At 27.4% G+C, this 18,084-nt stretch overlaps 6 protein-coding genes across 8 annotated transcripts in view; 3 read left to right on the forward strand and 3 right to left on the reverse strand.

The window, feature by feature from the left end:
• LOC106788520 overlaps nt 1-858 on the forward strand; it is a 7,582-nt gene extending 6,724 nt beyond the window's left edge. Inside the window, exon 3 of the mRNA XM_014751852.1 lies at nt 645-858. Coding sequence (XP_014607338.1) covers nt 645-858 — 214 coding nt within the window. The remainder of the gene's footprint in view (nt 1-644) is intronic.
• A 3,357-nt stretch (nt 859-4,215) lies between these two features.
• Nucleotides 4,216-8,194, reverse strand: LOC106788562 (S-phase kinase-associated protein 2). Of its 3 annotated transcripts, none has more exons than XM_014751919.1 (6): nt 7,575-8,194; nt 6,328-6,642; nt 5,910-6,117; nt 5,382-5,818; nt 5,125-5,252; nt 4,216-5,014 (listed from the first exon to the last, which is right to left on the reverse strand). In XM_014751919.1, the coding sequence occupies exons 1-6, from the start codon at nt 7,652-7,654 to the stop codon at nt 4,668-4,670; spliced, it is 1,515 nt and encodes a 504-aa protein (XP_014607405.1). In that variant the 5' UTR covers nt 7,655-8,194; the 3' UTR covers nt 4,216-4,667. The 3 variants fall into 3 exon arrangements, with proteins under 3 accessions (XP_014607405.1, XP_014607403.1, XP_014607404.1); XM_014751917.1 differs by having other exon boundaries at nt 5,910-6,186; XM_014751918.1 differs by lacking the exon at nt 7,575-8,194 and adding an exon at nt 6,772-6,927 and having other exon boundaries at nt 5,910-6,186.
• A 232-nt stretch (nt 8,195-8,426) lies between these two features.
• On the reverse strand, nt 8,427-9,594 carry LOC106788521. Its single transcript, XM_014751853.1, has 3 exons — nt 9,465-9,594; nt 8,889-9,033; nt 8,427-8,661 (listed from the first exon to the last, which is right to left on the reverse strand). The coding sequence occupies exons 1-3, from the start codon at nt 9,592-9,594 to the stop codon at nt 8,427-8,429; spliced, it is 510 nt and encodes a 169-aa protein (XP_014607339.1).
• Nucleotides 9,595-11,446: 1,852 nt separating this feature from the next.
• LOC106788555 (transmembrane protein 145-like) lies at nt 11,447-13,877 on the forward strand. Its single transcript, XM_014751906.1, has 4 exons — nt 11,447-11,591; nt 11,992-12,418; nt 12,514-13,103; nt 13,283-13,877. Exons 1-4 carry the CDS (start codon nt 11,496-11,498, stop codon nt 13,523-13,525), a joined length of 1,356 nt encoding a protein of 451 aa, XP_014607392.1. The 5' UTR covers nt 11,447-11,495; the 3' UTR covers nt 13,526-13,877.
• Nucleotides 13,733-14,784, reverse strand: LOC106788556 (FAD-linked sulfhydryl oxidase ALR). The gene is made up of 2 exons (XM_014751908.1): nt 14,411-14,784; nt 13,733-14,325 (listed from the first exon to the last, which is right to left on the reverse strand). Exons 1-2 carry the CDS (start codon nt 14,486-14,488, stop codon nt 13,924-13,926), a joined length of 480 nt encoding a protein of 159 aa, XP_014607394.1. The 5' UTR covers nt 14,489-14,784; the 3' UTR covers nt 13,733-13,923.
• An 89-nt stretch (nt 14,785-14,873) lies between these two features.
• Nucleotides 14,874-17,817, forward strand: LOC106788554. Its single transcript, XM_014751905.1, has 8 exons — nt 14,874-15,353; nt 15,457-15,960; nt 16,052-16,227; nt 16,303-16,376; nt 16,462-16,573; nt 16,678-16,740; nt 16,811-16,974; nt 17,126-17,817. Exons 1-8 carry the CDS (start codon nt 15,122-15,124, stop codon nt 17,256-17,258), a joined length of 1,458 nt encoding a protein of 485 aa, XP_014607391.1. The 5' UTR covers nt 14,874-15,121; the 3' UTR covers nt 17,259-17,817.
• The last annotated feature ends 267 nt before the right edge of the window (nt 17,818-18,084 follow it).

The raw sequence follows: 18,084 nt of genomic DNA on the forward strand, positions 1-18,084 counted from the left end.
TATATGGACCGTTTATTTTGAAAATGGTGGTGTAAGTACATTTTCTGTTGTTTTGAGAAAATTAATGGTTCGCATATATTGGTTAATTTAAAAATATTCATTAATTATATCAAGTTTGACAATGTTTCTATTAATTATGTTTCTATACATTACTTTTAGGCTAATTTAATTAAAATAATGTATATTTACATTGTGTCTGCAAATGGACATACACTACTTTCAAAATGAGTCAATTGTCAAAATCGTTTAATTTCAATTTTGAAAAATCAAATATCACTTAAAATATATTCTCATATTAATTCAATTTTGTTTACAAATAATAACAGGGAATAAAATAGAAGTAGTATTTTTTATTTTGAATATTAATATAAAACAAAATAATAAAATTATGATGAAGCATTAACATTTGTGAAAAAATTAAATACTAACTAGTTATAAATAGAAAGTTTACACTAAATTAAATATAAATTACGTGATATCTCATTTTGTTTTTTTTATACAAAATGAACTTACACCACTTTAAAAATAAACGAATCATATTATGATTTAACGTAAAAATAACAAAAGATTAAGTAATATTTTATATAAAATAATAATAATAATAATAATAAATAAATAAAAAATATTGTGTATATAAATTCAAGATATAACGCTGATGAAAATGGGAACCATGCATCTTTCAAATTTGGTACAGCTGTTGGGAATGGTGGTGGTACAGGAATTGGTGGTAATGGAAATCGTGAAACAGCACCATATCCACCAGCAGGAAAACCTAAAAATGGAAAAGAATTAGAATATATACCACCAAATTCAGATAAAACCAATAACGTTGATAGAAAATATCTTCCACCACAATAATCAATGAATCAATCAATCATCATCGTATTATCCGCGTCCAATGGCATTTAACAGATTAAAAAAGATTATTAAAAATAATATTTTAAATATAATCTCGAGACAGAGATGATCGATTAAATGATTTGTTTTTTTTTGTATTAACGAAACGTTTATAAAAATCATAATCAAAATCCATTTAAACTGACGTTAATAGATGTTATTGATAATAATGATATAAAATATTATAAATTATTAAAAATATTTTTAAATTAACGACGAGTGACATTATCACGAATAAATGTACAAAGATTTTCTAATCCGTATATCATAAAATAAAATCACGCGATAAGAAGAATAAAAAGAAGAAGAAGAAGATGAAAAATAACAAATATATTTTTTTATAAATTTTCACATCGTCTTTTATTCATTTTCCTTGAAATTCTTATCGTCCTTTCTAAATTGTTCCTTTTTTTTTTTCATTTGAATTCTCATCATCTTATTTTAAGGAAGTGATCATTAGTTTATTGATAAATGTTTCTCAAGGTAGCTTATTCATATTCAAAAATTGAAAGTATTGAACTGATTTTAATTTTGTACCCCTAAACCACTTAATAAAAGAAATCGTAAAAAGTTTCACCCCCTTAGCATCGAATGCGTGTGATCATTATTATTTTTTTATGTATTTTTAATGTATTTTTAATATACTTTTAATGTATTTTATTTGTATTTTTTATTTGTATTTTATTTGTAAGTAAAACCCAGCTAAATACTGCTTACCCCATAAACATTATAATTGTAATTAATTTCTTTTAATTTTCTAATTAAAATCATATTTCATTTATTCCTTTCCTTGATTCCTATTATCCATTTAATTTAAAGAAACTAATCACATTATAATGTTTTTTTTTTAGTAAGTTTCATATATTTTACAGATACCACACGGAACACAATTAATAATGATTGTAATTTAAATGATTGAACTTAAACTGAGCATTGTATAGATTTATTATCAAGATGAATTTTTTAACAATATATATTTTTCATATTTAATAATTATTTATTACACATACACACACACACATATATATATATATATACATTTAAATTGATTATATTTATTTTAAAAAACATTTGTGTGTGTTATTTTTGTTTAAATAATTAAAACCATTCGATTTTAACTTTTAACGTAAAGATCCCAAATATATTTGTTATTATTTAACATGGGCCTTGCAATAGAACTAAATAATGATTTATTAATTTTAATTTTATTCGAGACTGATTTTAATTCAATATTAAATATATCCAAATATTCAAAATGTGGCATCAAATCCAAATTCAATTTAGATAATGATTTTATATTGATGCAACGACTCAACGACAAATGTACTAAATCTTGACAAATTATTAATTTCGAAAGTATATTTTCGGTAAGCGATGTATTATCGCTTAAATCTAATTCCACCATATTCGGGCAAGATAATATCAATTCTGATAGATCTGAAAAATATGTTTCTCGTGTGTTTATTAGTCATCATCAAAAAAAAAAAAAAAATCAACGTAAAGTTATGCCACTTTATGTTTTTTTTTTTATCCTATTACCGATAACAATCGATTTATTCGTATGAACTGTTTTAAATATGGTTCTGCTAGTATTATATTTAAAAAAAATATTAATGATAAAATAAAAGTGCACTTACTAACATCATTCATATTTTCTTTACATCCGGAAATATTTAAACGAGTTATAGTAGATGGAAGCATTTTACAAATAATATCAACTTGTTGTTTATTAAATGAACACCAACCTATATTAAGTTCGGTTAAACTAGAAAAATAAATTGTATAATATATATATTAGAATTTAATTTTTATTTATTTATATATGGATATTTTATCAGAAATAATTATTAAAATTATATTAAAAAAAAATATTAATGATAATTTACCTTCTAAGTTTAAGTATGAATAAAATACCTTTAAGATCTAATCCTTCGCACATACATAAATTTAATACCGATATATCAATACAATTACTTATTTCTTTACAACATGCCGTATCCAAAGTACAACTTTCCAATGATAATTTTTTCAAAAATTTACATTTAGATAATAATTGGGATAAATTATTAACAGATATCATTGCCATAGATAGATCTAAATATTTTATATTATACGTATAAATGTTATCGACATTATTATTATTATTTATTATTTCTTTAATCATTAATGGTTTGTAAATTTTTGCTTGTGAAAGTGTTAAAATTTGAACACCTTTAGATAATATTTTATGCAAACTGGTTTCGCATAAAGGCTTCCGAAATAAATTCAAATTATTCCATAAAATTTCATTGTATGTTAATTCGTGCCATTTTTTACATACCATCGTACATTGTACCTGAAATAATTTGGGTTTTTTTTTATATTTTATAAATAATACTTCTCTTCTCACAAACAAATTTGTCGCGACCACATTCGATAAGAATTATTTATTTATTTATTTTATTTATAAGACAATACTTTTTTTCAATTTATTCATTTACCAAATCTTTTATAGACAGGAATTGAAATATCATTAAAATTAATTCATTCTTTAATTTAGTATTAAAATAATCATCTCCCGCGCAAAATGATATTATTTTATTCCTATAATAAATTAAATTCTTACTATCACAGATATTACGATTTAAGTTTACTGTATTCTCATTAATATCACTTTTGTTATGATCTTTTTTCAAAAAATTCGATTCTTTCTGCGAAATATTTATTTTTTGTATAACATAATCATTACTAGACATCTTTTTTAAACAAATCTCGCAAATATTTCCAACTTCTTTTACAAATATTTGTTTTCTATTATTAATAACACAAAAAAATAGGTATTATATCATCGATTATAACAATTTATTTTACTCAAATAAATATTATTACACTTGTGTTAAATATACACGTTTTCAAGACGTTATATCTTATTCGGATTTCGATTTAAAACTAATACGAAATTCGGTTAATTCTAATTCCAATGTTATATAATAACCTTGTATATATATATAAGAATATAAGAAAAACAAATATTTACAATTAAACTTGAAGTCTAATTAAATCAATGAAAAGCATTATTGTACGCATAAACTAATCTCAAAAAAGACAGTATTTTATGAAGCATTTTTAAGAAATTTAAAAAGCCCATTTTATTCTTTTTAATTTTCATCTTTAAAACGAAATCTCGTTCATCAAAATCGATTAAGAATTATTCTTTATACGTTCAAGGAGACGTAATCAGTATTTTCGACCTTTTCATATCTTTCAAAAATAATTTCAAATAGAAAATAATTTGTCGAATTTATTTTTAACGATAAGAAAAAAGCAATATATTTGTAATTATCTAAGTCTTTTATTCTTTGACAATGCATACAATACAATAATTATTAGTTAAATACAATCACACTTGATGAACACGTGTATGCAGCATATATATATGTATACATACACATATGAGCATACAGTAAATTATTGATCGTTATTTACAATACAATATCCTCTAATATGTAAAATATTTAATCTACCTTTAGTAATACTACCAAAAATGCAAATTACCCTTTAAAAAGGGACATCAGTAAAAGAGATCTGAATTAAAGTTAAAATTAGTGAAATCAAATAGATCTTTGAGAAGATTATGTTAGTGATTATTACATTTTTTTTTTTTGTTCTTTTATTTTTACAATATGATCAGTCTCACAGCGAAAACTAGTATCATCATAGAAATGAAACATTCTATGCAATTATTTACTGCTACAATATACAGTACAAATAAGTATCACTATTTATTGATCTCAGTCTCTAACTCGAAGGCCCCAAATACTAGTTCTTCGAACACCAACTGTTGGTCTTGCAATAGCACTAAATCGATATTTATTAATTAAAGTATCTCCACAATTAGATTGTACGGACTTAGACATTTGATCTGACATTAAACCAAATATATTCAAAAATTTGAGGCATGGCATATAAGCTAATCTAACAAACGTTGACGGTGGTATACTATAGCAACGACTTAACGATAAGTGTTCTAGTAAAGAAAGATTTAAAATATATGGAGCTGAATTCATGGTAAGTAGTGTACAATCACTTAAGTCTAATTCTATCAGTTTTGGACAAGACTTGACCAAATCTTTGACATCTAAAAAATCAAATAATTAATCATTATATATAATTGCTATATATAAATAAGTTAAATATAATATTAATAAGTATAAAGAAGAAATGTAATTTTTAAAATCTTTCACTTACTATCATCCGTCATAGTTTTTCGGCACCCAGAAATATTCAAGCGATCAAGGATAGGCGGAAGTGATTTACACAATAGAGAGACAGATTCTGCGTCCAATGAACACCATGCCACATTGAGAGCAGTTAAGCTATGACAATTAAATGTAAATTTTTTCCGATAATTTACATCATGCATTATAGTACATGTCTAAAATAAACATAATTGTTGGCTACTTAAAGTCCTCAAAATAACACATTTCGCCAATGATAATGCTCACCTTTTAAGTTTAACTAAATGTGTAACACATTCTAGATCTAATCCTTCGCACATAGCTAAATTCAACACAGATAATTCTGTATTTAAGCTCATGGCATTACAACATGCATTATTCAAAATGCAACTTTCCAATGACAAGTTTTTTAAAAGTTTGCATTTAAATAGTAAAGTTGCTAAGCCATTCGCTGATATTACTGCCATTGAGAGATCCAGATATTGTAGTTTACATACATAATTACTACTTAAAACTTCAGAGTTTTCCATAAATATTGGGTCTGCGATCTCTGCTTGAGCAAGCCTTAAAATTTGAACACCACGTGGCAATATATGTTCCAATGTTCCTTCATTTAAAACTTTACTACTTAAATCAAGTCTACTCCATAATGCTTCGTCACGTGCTATTCGACACCATCTTTTACAAACTAACATGCAACGTACCTAAATTTTAACACAAATATTATAATAAAGCGTAACATTCTAACTTCTAATTTTAATTGATATGTGTCTGCAAAATATAAATATTCCTTACCAAACATTTTTTTGGTAACCATCTAAATATCATTAAAATCATTTCATCCGATAATTTGTTGAATTCGTCATTCCCCGTATAAGACAATTTTCTTTTTCTTCTACTTAAGTAAAAATGATCTAAACTATCCTTATCATTGGATGCATTTAATATTTCTTTATTGTATTCATCTTTCACACCTCCTAATGGCTCGTTCTCTAATTTCGAACTATAACCAGATTCATTTAGATGTTTATGTTTGCATAGATTATCTAATACGTACTGTTCCTGTTCTAATCTTTATAATAGAGAGAGAGAGAGAGAGAGAGAGAGAAATAAATATATAATTTAATGAATTATTTTTATATAGAATATGATACTACTATATTATAAAGATTTATATATATATAAAAAATAATAATTATTAATTATTACAAACCTTACAAGATTGTTGGAATGAAAATTAGAATCTATATACAAAGAATTTGGTTCCGATTCATAAGTCTCATTATCATTTAATGGTAACCGTTCATTACTTGCTGCATTATTTAAAGAAATAGTATAATCCAGAGATTGTACTTTGGTATCACAGTTGATTACATCGTCCTCTATGATGCTAACGCCCATCTCTTCTAATATTTCTGGTTCAGCAAAACTACTATCAGCAGTGTAAGACCACCTAGTATTAACCTTCGACGTACTATTAAATGTACTATTTAAATTATTACACTCATCCTCTGTGCGCATTCGTTTACTGCAAAATAATATTTATTATTACAATCAAATACTTATATGAACACGATAGAAGAAGAATTGGTGAAGAAGAAGAAATGATTTATAAGTTAAATTCAAACTAAATATAAGAAAAAATATAGAACAGAACCTGTTCCACCAAGGTGAACTGGATGATTGTCGACTCATCTTATACTTATTGATTTTCACTAGATAATAACAAATAAGCTGTTTGAAAAATCAAGCAGAACTAAAAACAAGACTTCAATACGTATGAGCAACAAATTTTAAGATTACACGCACTAAACCGTAACAAATTATTTTTTACACTTTAGATACATTTTATGTGACAAATAAATTAATTATATTTCAACGCAAGAAGTTAAAACAACAGCAAAAAAAAATAATAACATCAATACAAATTTAAACTAACTTACTAGAGACAAAAAAAAATCCCCGAAATATCACAGTATCGTTAAATGAAAATATCTAAGATATTTCGAAATCAAACAAATTTCGAATATCTTATCAAACGAATAAATAAGATAATTTAAAGCATGACTTCATAGAAAATATATTTTCCAAATAAGGTAACGCCACATCTAATCCTAAGAAAATAATTCAAGGATAACGATTAAACGTTTTCCAAATATTCGATACTCAATAATATTTTCTATAGAATTTCCTAGTTATTTGGGAAAATATACAAACTTGTAGGAAAGATTATTGACCTAACTTGATTCGCGTTAATACGGGTCGTACACTTGTTCCCGTCCTCCCCCTGCCTCTTCACCCCTCTCTCCCTTAAAAGCAACAGGTAAGAAAATAGGGATACGTTGCAAAGATCTTACGATTTTACAAATTTCATCGATATTCTAGTATTAATTCAATAGTATTTATTTAAAGAAAGTGATCAAAATAAACGGAAGAAAAGTATTAAATATATTAACTAACCTCTGAGGAGAAGGATATCCTTCAGAATTCGCAATATCCTCTTGACCAAGTCTCATTCTTTCCACCATGCCGGAATTCATTTTTGGCGGAATATTCTTGCTACATGTTATTTTTAATCTACGAGAACTAGTCTGATATTAGAAGAGGAAATCGCGTATGCCGATTGGTCGAAATCTTTCGAGCTATTTCGATAGTTAAACTTGAGCTCGACACTGATTGGTTGATAGATGAATAAATCGAATTAATCTTTCGATACGATTAGTTGTTACTTTCGATTAATGCAATTTCGATATAGTTTCGAGAAAATAATTTTGGCGGCTAAAGTACGCGGCAGCAAGTGCATTGCACTCTCAATCGTGTGAAGAAAATAATATCCCAGTGCAAAAATTATCAATGATTATGTAGAAATGTTTGTGTCCTATTTTTAATGATTTGTCACGATTGTGATAATGAAATGTATTTATATAAGATAGATTATATAACGATAAATTCGACGAGAATAGAAATTGTATTAGTATTGTTGCGCGGTAGAAATTATTTCGTTCGTTTGTTCGTTCGTTCGTATTCCTTTGTTAAAATATAGGTTAGAAATAGCGCGCATGCGCGTAAAATCCTTGCAAGAATGTAATATGACACTTCTAACGTAGAAACCAATTAAACGACCTTTTTTTTCATTAAATAACGAATATATATTTACTCTTCGTTAAATATTAATTAATATATTTTTTATACGTATTTAAGATATATCTTTGCACGTATAACACGTATAGTTATTTTATTATTATTTTTTGTTTAGTTTATCTTAAAATGCATGTGAACAAAATATTACTTTTATGTTAGGTAGGTTAGAATTCATTCACCGTTAAGTCTGTCCTTGGATAAACGATTTCTTTTGTCGTAAAAATTATCCTTTGAATATCCGTCCCGAAAAATGGCTGTACGAGAACTTAAATTAGAATTAGGGATCTTCATTTTTTTATCTTCCGCATATATCTTCATTTGGAAGCTTACTAAATCCGAAGTTTTCTTGTGAAATTGAAATCTTTGATCCTTCGGTTCTATTCCTTTTTCGTGCCACCAACCGTAACTATAAAAATTTAATTAAACAATGTAATATCGTTTTTTTATTCTAATTAATAATAAAAAATATTTTTCTTTTCTTATAATAATAATAATTATTATTATATTATTATAATTATATAATAATTTAATATTTTATAATATTATTATAATATTTTTAATATTTTATAATTTTATTATATTATATAATAATTTTAATAATTATTATTATTATATTATCATTATTATTATTACGTATGACTGGTCAACAATGGCCACCGATAAATTCCCTTAGGAATTTTTTCATCCTCTTTTGTTATACGCTTAATTGTTTCCTCCAAATCGAGATTTTGCAAATTCTCGTGTTCTCTTGAATAAAATTTGGGTGTTACAAAGTTAGCTAGAAAATTTACAAATCTCAATATTAAAACGAAAGTATTCTTTTTTTTTCTTTTTTTTTAACTTTAATTTGATTAAAATAGCGAAATAAATATTAGAATTACGTAATATATGTTTCAAAGATTATAAATAATTAACGGCTATAATATTAAACGTAATTATTTTTTTTATTTGTATTTTATCCTATTTTTCTTTTTCTTGTTTTATAAAATAAAATACTATCCTTGTTAAATAAATTTAATTACATTCGTGTATTTAATTGATATTTTCGATTTTTACGAATACTTAATTTGATAATAACATTTCTCAAAGAATAATTTCAATTATATTCAACTTTGTTAAAGTTCGCGAATAAAAATGATTTATGAAAAAGAAAGATTGACGATTAAAGTTAAAAATCGAAATAAAAATGGATAGATAATGACAGGATACCATTGATCTTAGAAATGTAAGCATCCGATTGTCCAATTGGTCGTTGTTTAGAGAAACAAAGTTTGAAGGGTGGCTTGTCCGTTGTATTTTTCAAAATTCTTTTCAAATCCGTTTGTGAACTCACCGACATATTCTTCCCACTATACGTTTCAAATTAAATCAAAATTATTTCCTTTTTTTATTATTATTATTATTTCTGCTTTGAGTTTCAAAGTATTACTTTTATTTCCTGCGTACCGTTTGTTCAAAGAAAATAACAGACGATGTCAACGACACCAAGAGGACTCTCTCCTTTATTTGATCGATATTTCGTAAGATTGTTAGAAACGTTTTAAGAAACTGATTTAACTTATCCTATCTAAATTATCATCAAGATTTTTCTATTTCTTAAAATAATAAATGCAAAATCGATAACAATAAAATAGAACAATGAATCCAACGATTGAATTTTCACTTTACTCATTTTATTTTCAATTATTCCTATTATTAATGCGTATAAAAGTATACGATTAATAATAATTATTAATCTTAATGTTTTAATAATGTGATTTTGCATTTGTAAATTTTCCAAAATTTCAAACATGGAAAAGTAAAGAATCGATTAGATTCATTAACTATCTAACCAGTTTTCCATATACATTTTTTCTATATACATTTTGTTAATATATGTATACGTACTGGATTCCAGTAATTGGCTGCCAAGTCTAATAATTATTGCATAATTGACTGATTGTCAGTTCATTCTGGCGACGCCATTTTAAAATGGTGTCGGAACGCCATTGATACGCTAGTGAAGCGCCAATGATTTGCTAATAAACCGCCATTGATACGCTAGTGAAACGCCATTGATACGCTATTAGAATTCATTAAAACTTATTGTAATATCCCGTAACAAAAAAAAAAGAAAACAAAACCGTAATACTGTAAGCGTAATTGCAGTGTCTTAATATGTACTATATAAAGAAATATTATGAAAAAAAAAAAAATATGGCGATGAGAGTAAATGATCAAAGTCAAAACCTTTTAAAAAATTAAGATAACAATCTTGTATAAGTAGGAAACAAATATTATATTATTTTAAAGATATATTTATTCATAGTATTGATAAATTAATGCTTTTATCGTAGGTGTTAAATTATTACGCTGAAAAAATGAATAAACAATCGTATTCAACTGGAAATCAAAGTATATTACACACATGTTTTTTATGATTTAATTTTACTTCTATCATCGCGTTTTTAATAAAGAACATTCACTATATTGTGAAGGTACGTTGATAGTAAAGAAATATTTAAAACATAAATTATCTTTCTGAAAATACACTGTAGGTTTTTAAACTTTGCATAATTCTTGTTTTTTTTTTTATTAGCCTATTGTGCAATTTGAAAGAGAACAGAGATAAAAAAAATGAATATTCTAATTGCAAAAGATCAGRGAAGAAACTACTGTTTTATAACCGACTGTTACAGATYCGATGGTAACTTATCCAAAGAATTAATAATATAATTAAATAATTAATTAACAAACTGAGCAATAATGGATTATGATTGAGCAGCTAAGAGCACTTATTCATTTTTTTCTGCTGTTGCGATTCTATGCCAACTTTTTTGTGATGCATCAATGCTATAATCTAGTTCAGATTAAACGTCGATAAAATAGAAAATTATAATAATATGGTAAAAGAACTTTAAAGATTTAAAGAATTATTGTTAAAAGAACTTTTTATTCGTTATTATTTTGATCTGACTGATTAATTAATAAAATTCATAATATTAATGTTCTTTATATRATAGGATTGATAGAAAAAAAAAATATAATTTTTAAATAATTGAGAAATTATCATTGCATTGACAAAAAGAAAAAATAAACATCGACGTTTCGTGAAAAGAGAGTCACGTTTATGTAGATCCTGTAGTAAAGAAAATATTGATCATAAAAGTTAACTACTTGCTTGAGTAATATATTCAGTCTTTGTACGTACTTATGATTGTGTACATTCATTTGCAACCCTTTTAATATATAGATTTAATTATGTCAAGTAAATTTTTAATATTTTGCATTACATTTTTAACACTGTTGCATAATATGCATAGTAAAATACTTCGTGGGACTCTCGTAACGCGTGAWGTATTAAAAAGAAATAATTTATAATATTTAAGAGGCTTTTTTTTTTATTGTTTTTGTTTTTTAAACAGAAGCGTCGCTACATATTAAACAGAATGTATTTCATATAACATTGTATACATCTTTCGTGAAATTTCAATCGAAATGTACTAAATTGTAATTGTAACAAAAATAAGTTCGTTTATAAAAAAAAAAAACGTAATGCATTTGTAAATTAATTATTCGATTGTCAATTAATTGCAAAGTAATACGTAATTGTATAAGACGCGTGTAGTATTAATAAAATTAAAAAAAAAAAGAAAATATTATCTAAACTGTAATATTATTTTAGAAAATATTTTTAAACGATCAATTTTGTTGATAAACAAATAACACATATATATATATACATATTTGTTCRCAGAATTGGGCCTTTCTCGCGAGATTTTGTTTTCTCACAGAACAAGGCACTTTTCGGTACGATTTAGAAATAAGGGGTAAAGATGCATCGGTAAATCTTTTGTTGTATTACGACGCACCTCATCAATGGCCTACTGTCTATCCTTCTAACAAAACGTGCGAAGAAAAAGAATCTATTTTAAGTACTGCCAATGGTCAGATAGTACGACTTTCCGAAATATCGTCGGCCAGTTCTGGATGCGTTTTAAAAAATGATTCGTCTTTRCATTGCAATAGCTACAGAAGATTTCAATCGTCTAGGCCAATGTGGTGGTTTATTGTATTATCAGATTGTTATACCAAAACAGGTTTAAATGTTACGTATTGGATTTCGTTRACAAATGCATCGCCGGGTAATATATGGAAAGAACATCTTTCTGCGGATGAATTTTGCAAGTATTTCTTTTTAAGAAAGAAAAAAAATCTTTCCTAATTTAATACAGTATTATTATTACATTTTTGTAAAGGATGTTCTTGTTAATTACAGACATACTACCAGAATTACTAATAGCAGCTTGTATCTATATAGTACTCGTCATATTAAGCTTTTACGTGGCTGTACAATTACGCTCGAGAAGACTCTTACACGTTTCGTATAAACTGTTTATGGGTTCTCTTCTTTGTCAATTAATAGGCATTTTATTAGAAATTTACAGTTATCTTAATCTTGCATTGAGAGGAGTTCCTATAACCGGTGCTTCTTTAGTGGGTCATCTTTTAGAAGCATGTTCGGAAACTTTGTATACAGTGCTTATGTTATTGTTAGCATTCGGTTATACTATCACCAAAAGTACATTGACACCTAAACAAATTCGATGGCTTACTTATTTCATTTGTCTTAGCGCAGCTTGTCAGCTGGCATTGTATGTTTATCAATTTGAAATATTTGATCCTGGTTTAATCCTGTATATCTACGAATCACCACCAGGTTATGGGCTAGTAGCATTGAAATTGATTGCATGGATTATATTTGTTCTTCGTTGTTTTAAGACAACTAAGAAGATGACAAAGAAGGTCCATTTTTATGCCTCTCTACTTTCTTTAGGGTCAGCATGGTTCCTGTGTCATCCATTGACGGTACTTGATTAAACTTATCCAAACATATAAAGAATAATTTATAAATAAATATATAAATATATATTTATGTATATATATATATATATTAAGTATTAAATAATTACATGCTTAAAAATATCATAGACATGCTTTGCTGTACGCATAGATAAAAATAYAAAGATGCTTTGTTGATTTCACAGGTACTATGTATCACTGTGCTTGTAGACAAATGGATAAGGGAAAGCGTTGTAAGAGGATGCTTTCTTTGGATCGTCCTTGTTGGACATGCAACATTCCTTTATGTTACACGACCTACTATTGCAAATTCGCGTTTTCCGTTTCACATTAGAACATGCCAAGTAGTTCCGGTTGATGGTAATGGACAAAATCATAGTTACGAGCCTCGATTCCGAAAAGTAGTTTCAGCGTTCACAATCTCATGATTGTTATTACCTCTTCCTCTAACTTTTAGAAATGATATGTAAAAAATGAATATATGACAGATATCAATTTTTATTAGGTGTAAATATATATACGTTATTATTATGCTTTTAGAAAGTTTTCTATCTTAGATTTTTATCCAGCATGCATAAGTTCTTAAAATATAATCATTTACCTAAATGCTGCTTTCATTAAATGGTACATCATACTTAAATCCATATAAACAAACATTTGTTATAACCATGCGTAACCATGAAAATATCTTAGATGTTTCTGTATCGCCTACTAATTATCTTAGTAGATATATGTTTGTATATTTATAACTTGAAGATAAAACTATTATTCATTTCAACATAGAGAAAACGCTCTTGATGCTTCTCAATCCCATGTTTTAATTAATTCAATCGCATGAACCGTCCAGCCACCCGTCTCTCCATCTTTGGTTGACTAACTTGCAATCAAATTCCGGTTTACCTAACTTTTTGTTTACCTCATTATGAACAACGCATAGCCATTGACTGAAGACTTTTTGTGAGTCAGTTTGCGGCGGCAGACTTTTCAATTGTTCTTGAAAATCTTCCGCACAGATGTGGCAAGGATAAAACTTTGAAAATATATACATGAATCTTTTCATATCACTTTTTTGTTCATCACTAGGGTGATCAGGATAACGAGCTGCCATCGTGTGTAAAAATGCCCATGTTTTTGAACCTAAATCGTCTCTGGTTAACGGACAGTCATTGCGTTGAGAGGTAGCAACATTTGTAYTAGGATTAGTTGCTTCCTGCTTTTGAGTATCACCCTAAAGCAAAAGAAAAAGAAGAAAATTTAAATAAAAATATACAAAAGTATATTACCATCTTGRAAAAACATTTATATAAATATACCTTTCCCGAATCAAAAGTTTCCTGTTGTAATTTCACCCACGTTTTAAAATCGGTGCACGTTCGACAGGGCTTCTCCATTTTAACATATTTATTATAACAATGCTCTTAACGTGTTACAATAATTTATAGGAACGTGTGTTCATAACGATATTCAACATAACCTTTCATTACCCCGATATAATCACAGAAATAATTATTTCGACGAACACAATATTAATCCTTCGATAAATCGTTTCCAATTAATGTTAACACCGATTGGATTATCTTTTATTTTATTTCAAATATTATTTTACAAATAACATAGAACATATCTTTAATTATTCGCGTTGTTCACTCGCAATCAGTTAGTTTCTTACGCAATAGTAATATAAGATAAAGTAATAAGCATTCAATTTTTCCCGCTAAAATATAAATCGAAGACCACTCTGATTGGTTGTTATTTGTCCACTTGGAAGAATTCATTGTGAAAACAATAATTGAGTGAAATGTAAAAGTGAAATTATGTACGTATTAAATAACATCCCTTTGACGAATAATTTCTATTTCTTGTATATATTAACCAAAAATTTGATTACATTTCGAAAACGTGAAAATAAATTATAATGCGCGTGCGTTGCGGCGAATTGTAAAATATTAAGAACCCAACCTTATCTGATAATCGTGACAAACGTCAAGTGCGATTCTGTTTCGTACTGATCAGTTAAAACTCGAATGATTCGTTTGTTTGGAAAAGGAAATTCAAAAGAGACAATGGCTAGTCGTAAAAAAGTTGATAAGTCATCTCGATCGGTATCCAAAAATACAAGACAGCTTAATTCAGATACAACGTTTCCATTCTCATCGTCATCCGACGAAGACGATCAGCTGTCCGTAAGACGCGACAAAACCATAACTCAGGATCAACCAAGTAGAAATCGTAGTGTTGAAAATGATCAACAGACAGGTTAGATTTATATTCATTTAAATGAAGAAGATAATGTATATAAATCAATCTTATCGATTAATTTTAATTTTTAATTTTCTTTTTTTTTTTTTATTTATCATAGGTCAAGATATTTCACGTCGTGAAGAAAATCCATTTAGCTTTAAGCACTTTTTAAAAGGCGAATGTCAAACTAATTATTACAAAACCGGTGCAAGGCCAAAGATTTATTCATCATCTACGACGAGTCCAAACAATGTTGAAAAAGATACCGGTGTATTTTCTAGAAATCCAACCGAATTACCAGATTTCGTACAAGATCATTTAGTCATAGAACAATGCTACTTAAATCATGTATTCCCTCCACAAGGTGTACCTGATGTCGATAATCTTCCTGATTTTGCATTGAACAGCGTAGAGCAAAGGCAATTACGGTATAGAAATGATCCGAAAAAGTTGCTGCCCCAACTATTGCCCGATATTCCTTTCGATCTTACTGGTTCGAAAGCTATATCTCAAAATGATTATTTTCTTTCTAATGCTACATGTTCGAATAGCATTAATATACCTGTATTTAACGCGGTCGATAATATTATTGAGAATTCTGAGTCAGCTTCAGATTCGGGAGGTAAGATTTATGATATTTTTTTCTTTTTTCAACAAAGAAAATTGATATACTATTCGTTTGTTGTATCACAAATTATTTTTATCGTTAACAGAACCAGAAGTTAGTAATAATGTCGTTACGAGAGATTGCACGCCGACAACTGATTCAAACGTACCAAAATTATTACCAGATTTTTTAAATGACGGCCCAATTCATAGTAGAACGAATCTTTCCAATGATATTGGATCTAACTCGCAACCTAATATGGTAGAATCAACAGACCGAAGGGTATATATATATATTATCAACTAAAAATTGTTAAAACTTAATAAATACATGTAATTAATACAAAGTATTTGTCAGCTTTTATTAGAAAATGATAGGCTGAGGCAAGAGTTGGACGTGGCTTATAGAAAAATTAATGAAAAATCAATTAGGCAAGTTGTTGTTTTTTTTTTTATTCTCATCTTATATCTTGAAAATCATTTACGTTTATTGACATCAAAGTGTGTCTTATTACAGAATTCAAATGTTAGAAGCAGAATTGACTTTTAGGAAAGAAGTAGACTTCGAAGATATGGCACAACTTGAAAAAGCAGTGGAACAAGTTGAAAATGATTTAAAACGTAGTACGGTAAATATTTTAATTTAAATGATACCCCTGATTGTGTGAGATTGTATTAAATTATTTTAGAAAATAAAATAAAATGTTATCATCTATTTTGTTTTGATTTACAGAGAAGAGCGCTCAGTGCAGAAAAGACAGTAACATCGTTAAAAAAAGAAATTAAGACATTAACGGTTAGTATATAAATTTAGAATGCATTCATTAATTAAGAATTTTATTGATCAAATTGTAATTCTAATTTAGTCAGAGCTATCGCAGCTACAATTGGAAAATAAGAATCTTAAGTCTGCCATTACTGTTAACAAAAAGAATGAATGCGATGAATCTTCAAATAACATAGATAGAACTGTGCGAAGACTCGCCGGTGAATTAAGAACTGCTGCTTCAACGGCTGAAATCTCATTGAGGTAATAATTTGTTTTAATTCTGAATAAAACAAAAAAAGAAAAAGAAAGGTAAAATTTGTATGTTAAAAGGTATACACTCATACAGCATGTAATTTTTTTTGTTCTTTTTTGTTTGTTTTTTGTTATTCTAAACGTATGTGTTTTAATACAGACAATTGATGTCTGGAGTGGAGAATCTAAGGGTACTTGCTTCTATCCTTGAAAATGTGGACAGAATAGAAGATACGACCAAAGATTTCGTAGCCGATTCGGATGAAAATAATGCTGCTGGTCCTGCGATCTGAAAGATCCTATCTAAATCGCATTAACGTTTCCATAATACAAATCTATCATACCTCTCTTTTATATTCACCTCAACCAACGCTAAGTTCCTCATGCTCTCTCGCAATAGTGCAGGGCATATTTGCGTCGATTGATAATTTAGACTCAATTGTGTAATATGTTATTTATGACGTGTTTGTTGTACTTTTATATTAGTTAAGAATAGATTCTAAAATGCATCTAACTTCGACACATAAACAAACAAACAAAAAAACGTACAGAGGTACAAGGGCGTACGAGACGAGTAACGTTCTGTTTATAATATTTCTCTTTGAAGGATCTTTAAATCGGATAATTGAAACAACTGTTGAATATTAACTAAAGTTAAGTAATCGCCATTAGGCGTTAATTAAGGGATAAGCAAACAAGTGTTATATTTTTCATATACATATTTTTGAGTACGACCAAAATGACAGTGTAACCGTAAGTACGTACCTCATATTCATACAGAATAATACGTTGATTCGTGCAACGCAATTTTAATGAATATCGTTTTAATAAATACACGCCGATCCAAGAGGATTTCAGTAACTATTATTATGTGTGTGATCGCGCTATTAGCAAATTACAGCATCATATCATTCTGTGCAATTGCTTTGAATTTAAGTTTCAAGAAAATCTAGTTCTAAACTACTGGAATTCTAAAAGTGATGCGTGTGTATTGCACCCCTCTGCAGCCTTGTAACAATTTCGCAAGATCATTTTTTTACACTAAAGGCAGATAATTTTATTTTGACAATAAAAAATATATGAAAAAAAAAAAAAAAAAAAAAAAAAAAAAAAAAAAAA

This window comes from Polistes canadensis, unplaced genomic scaffold (genome assembly GCF_001313835.1).
Source record: "Polistes canadensis isolate GaletaPanama2010 unplaced genomic scaffold, ASM131383v1 scaffold_143, whole genome shotgun sequence".
Lineage (NCBI taxonomy): Eukaryota > Metazoa > Arthropoda > Insecta > Hymenoptera > Vespidae > Polistes > Polistes canadensis.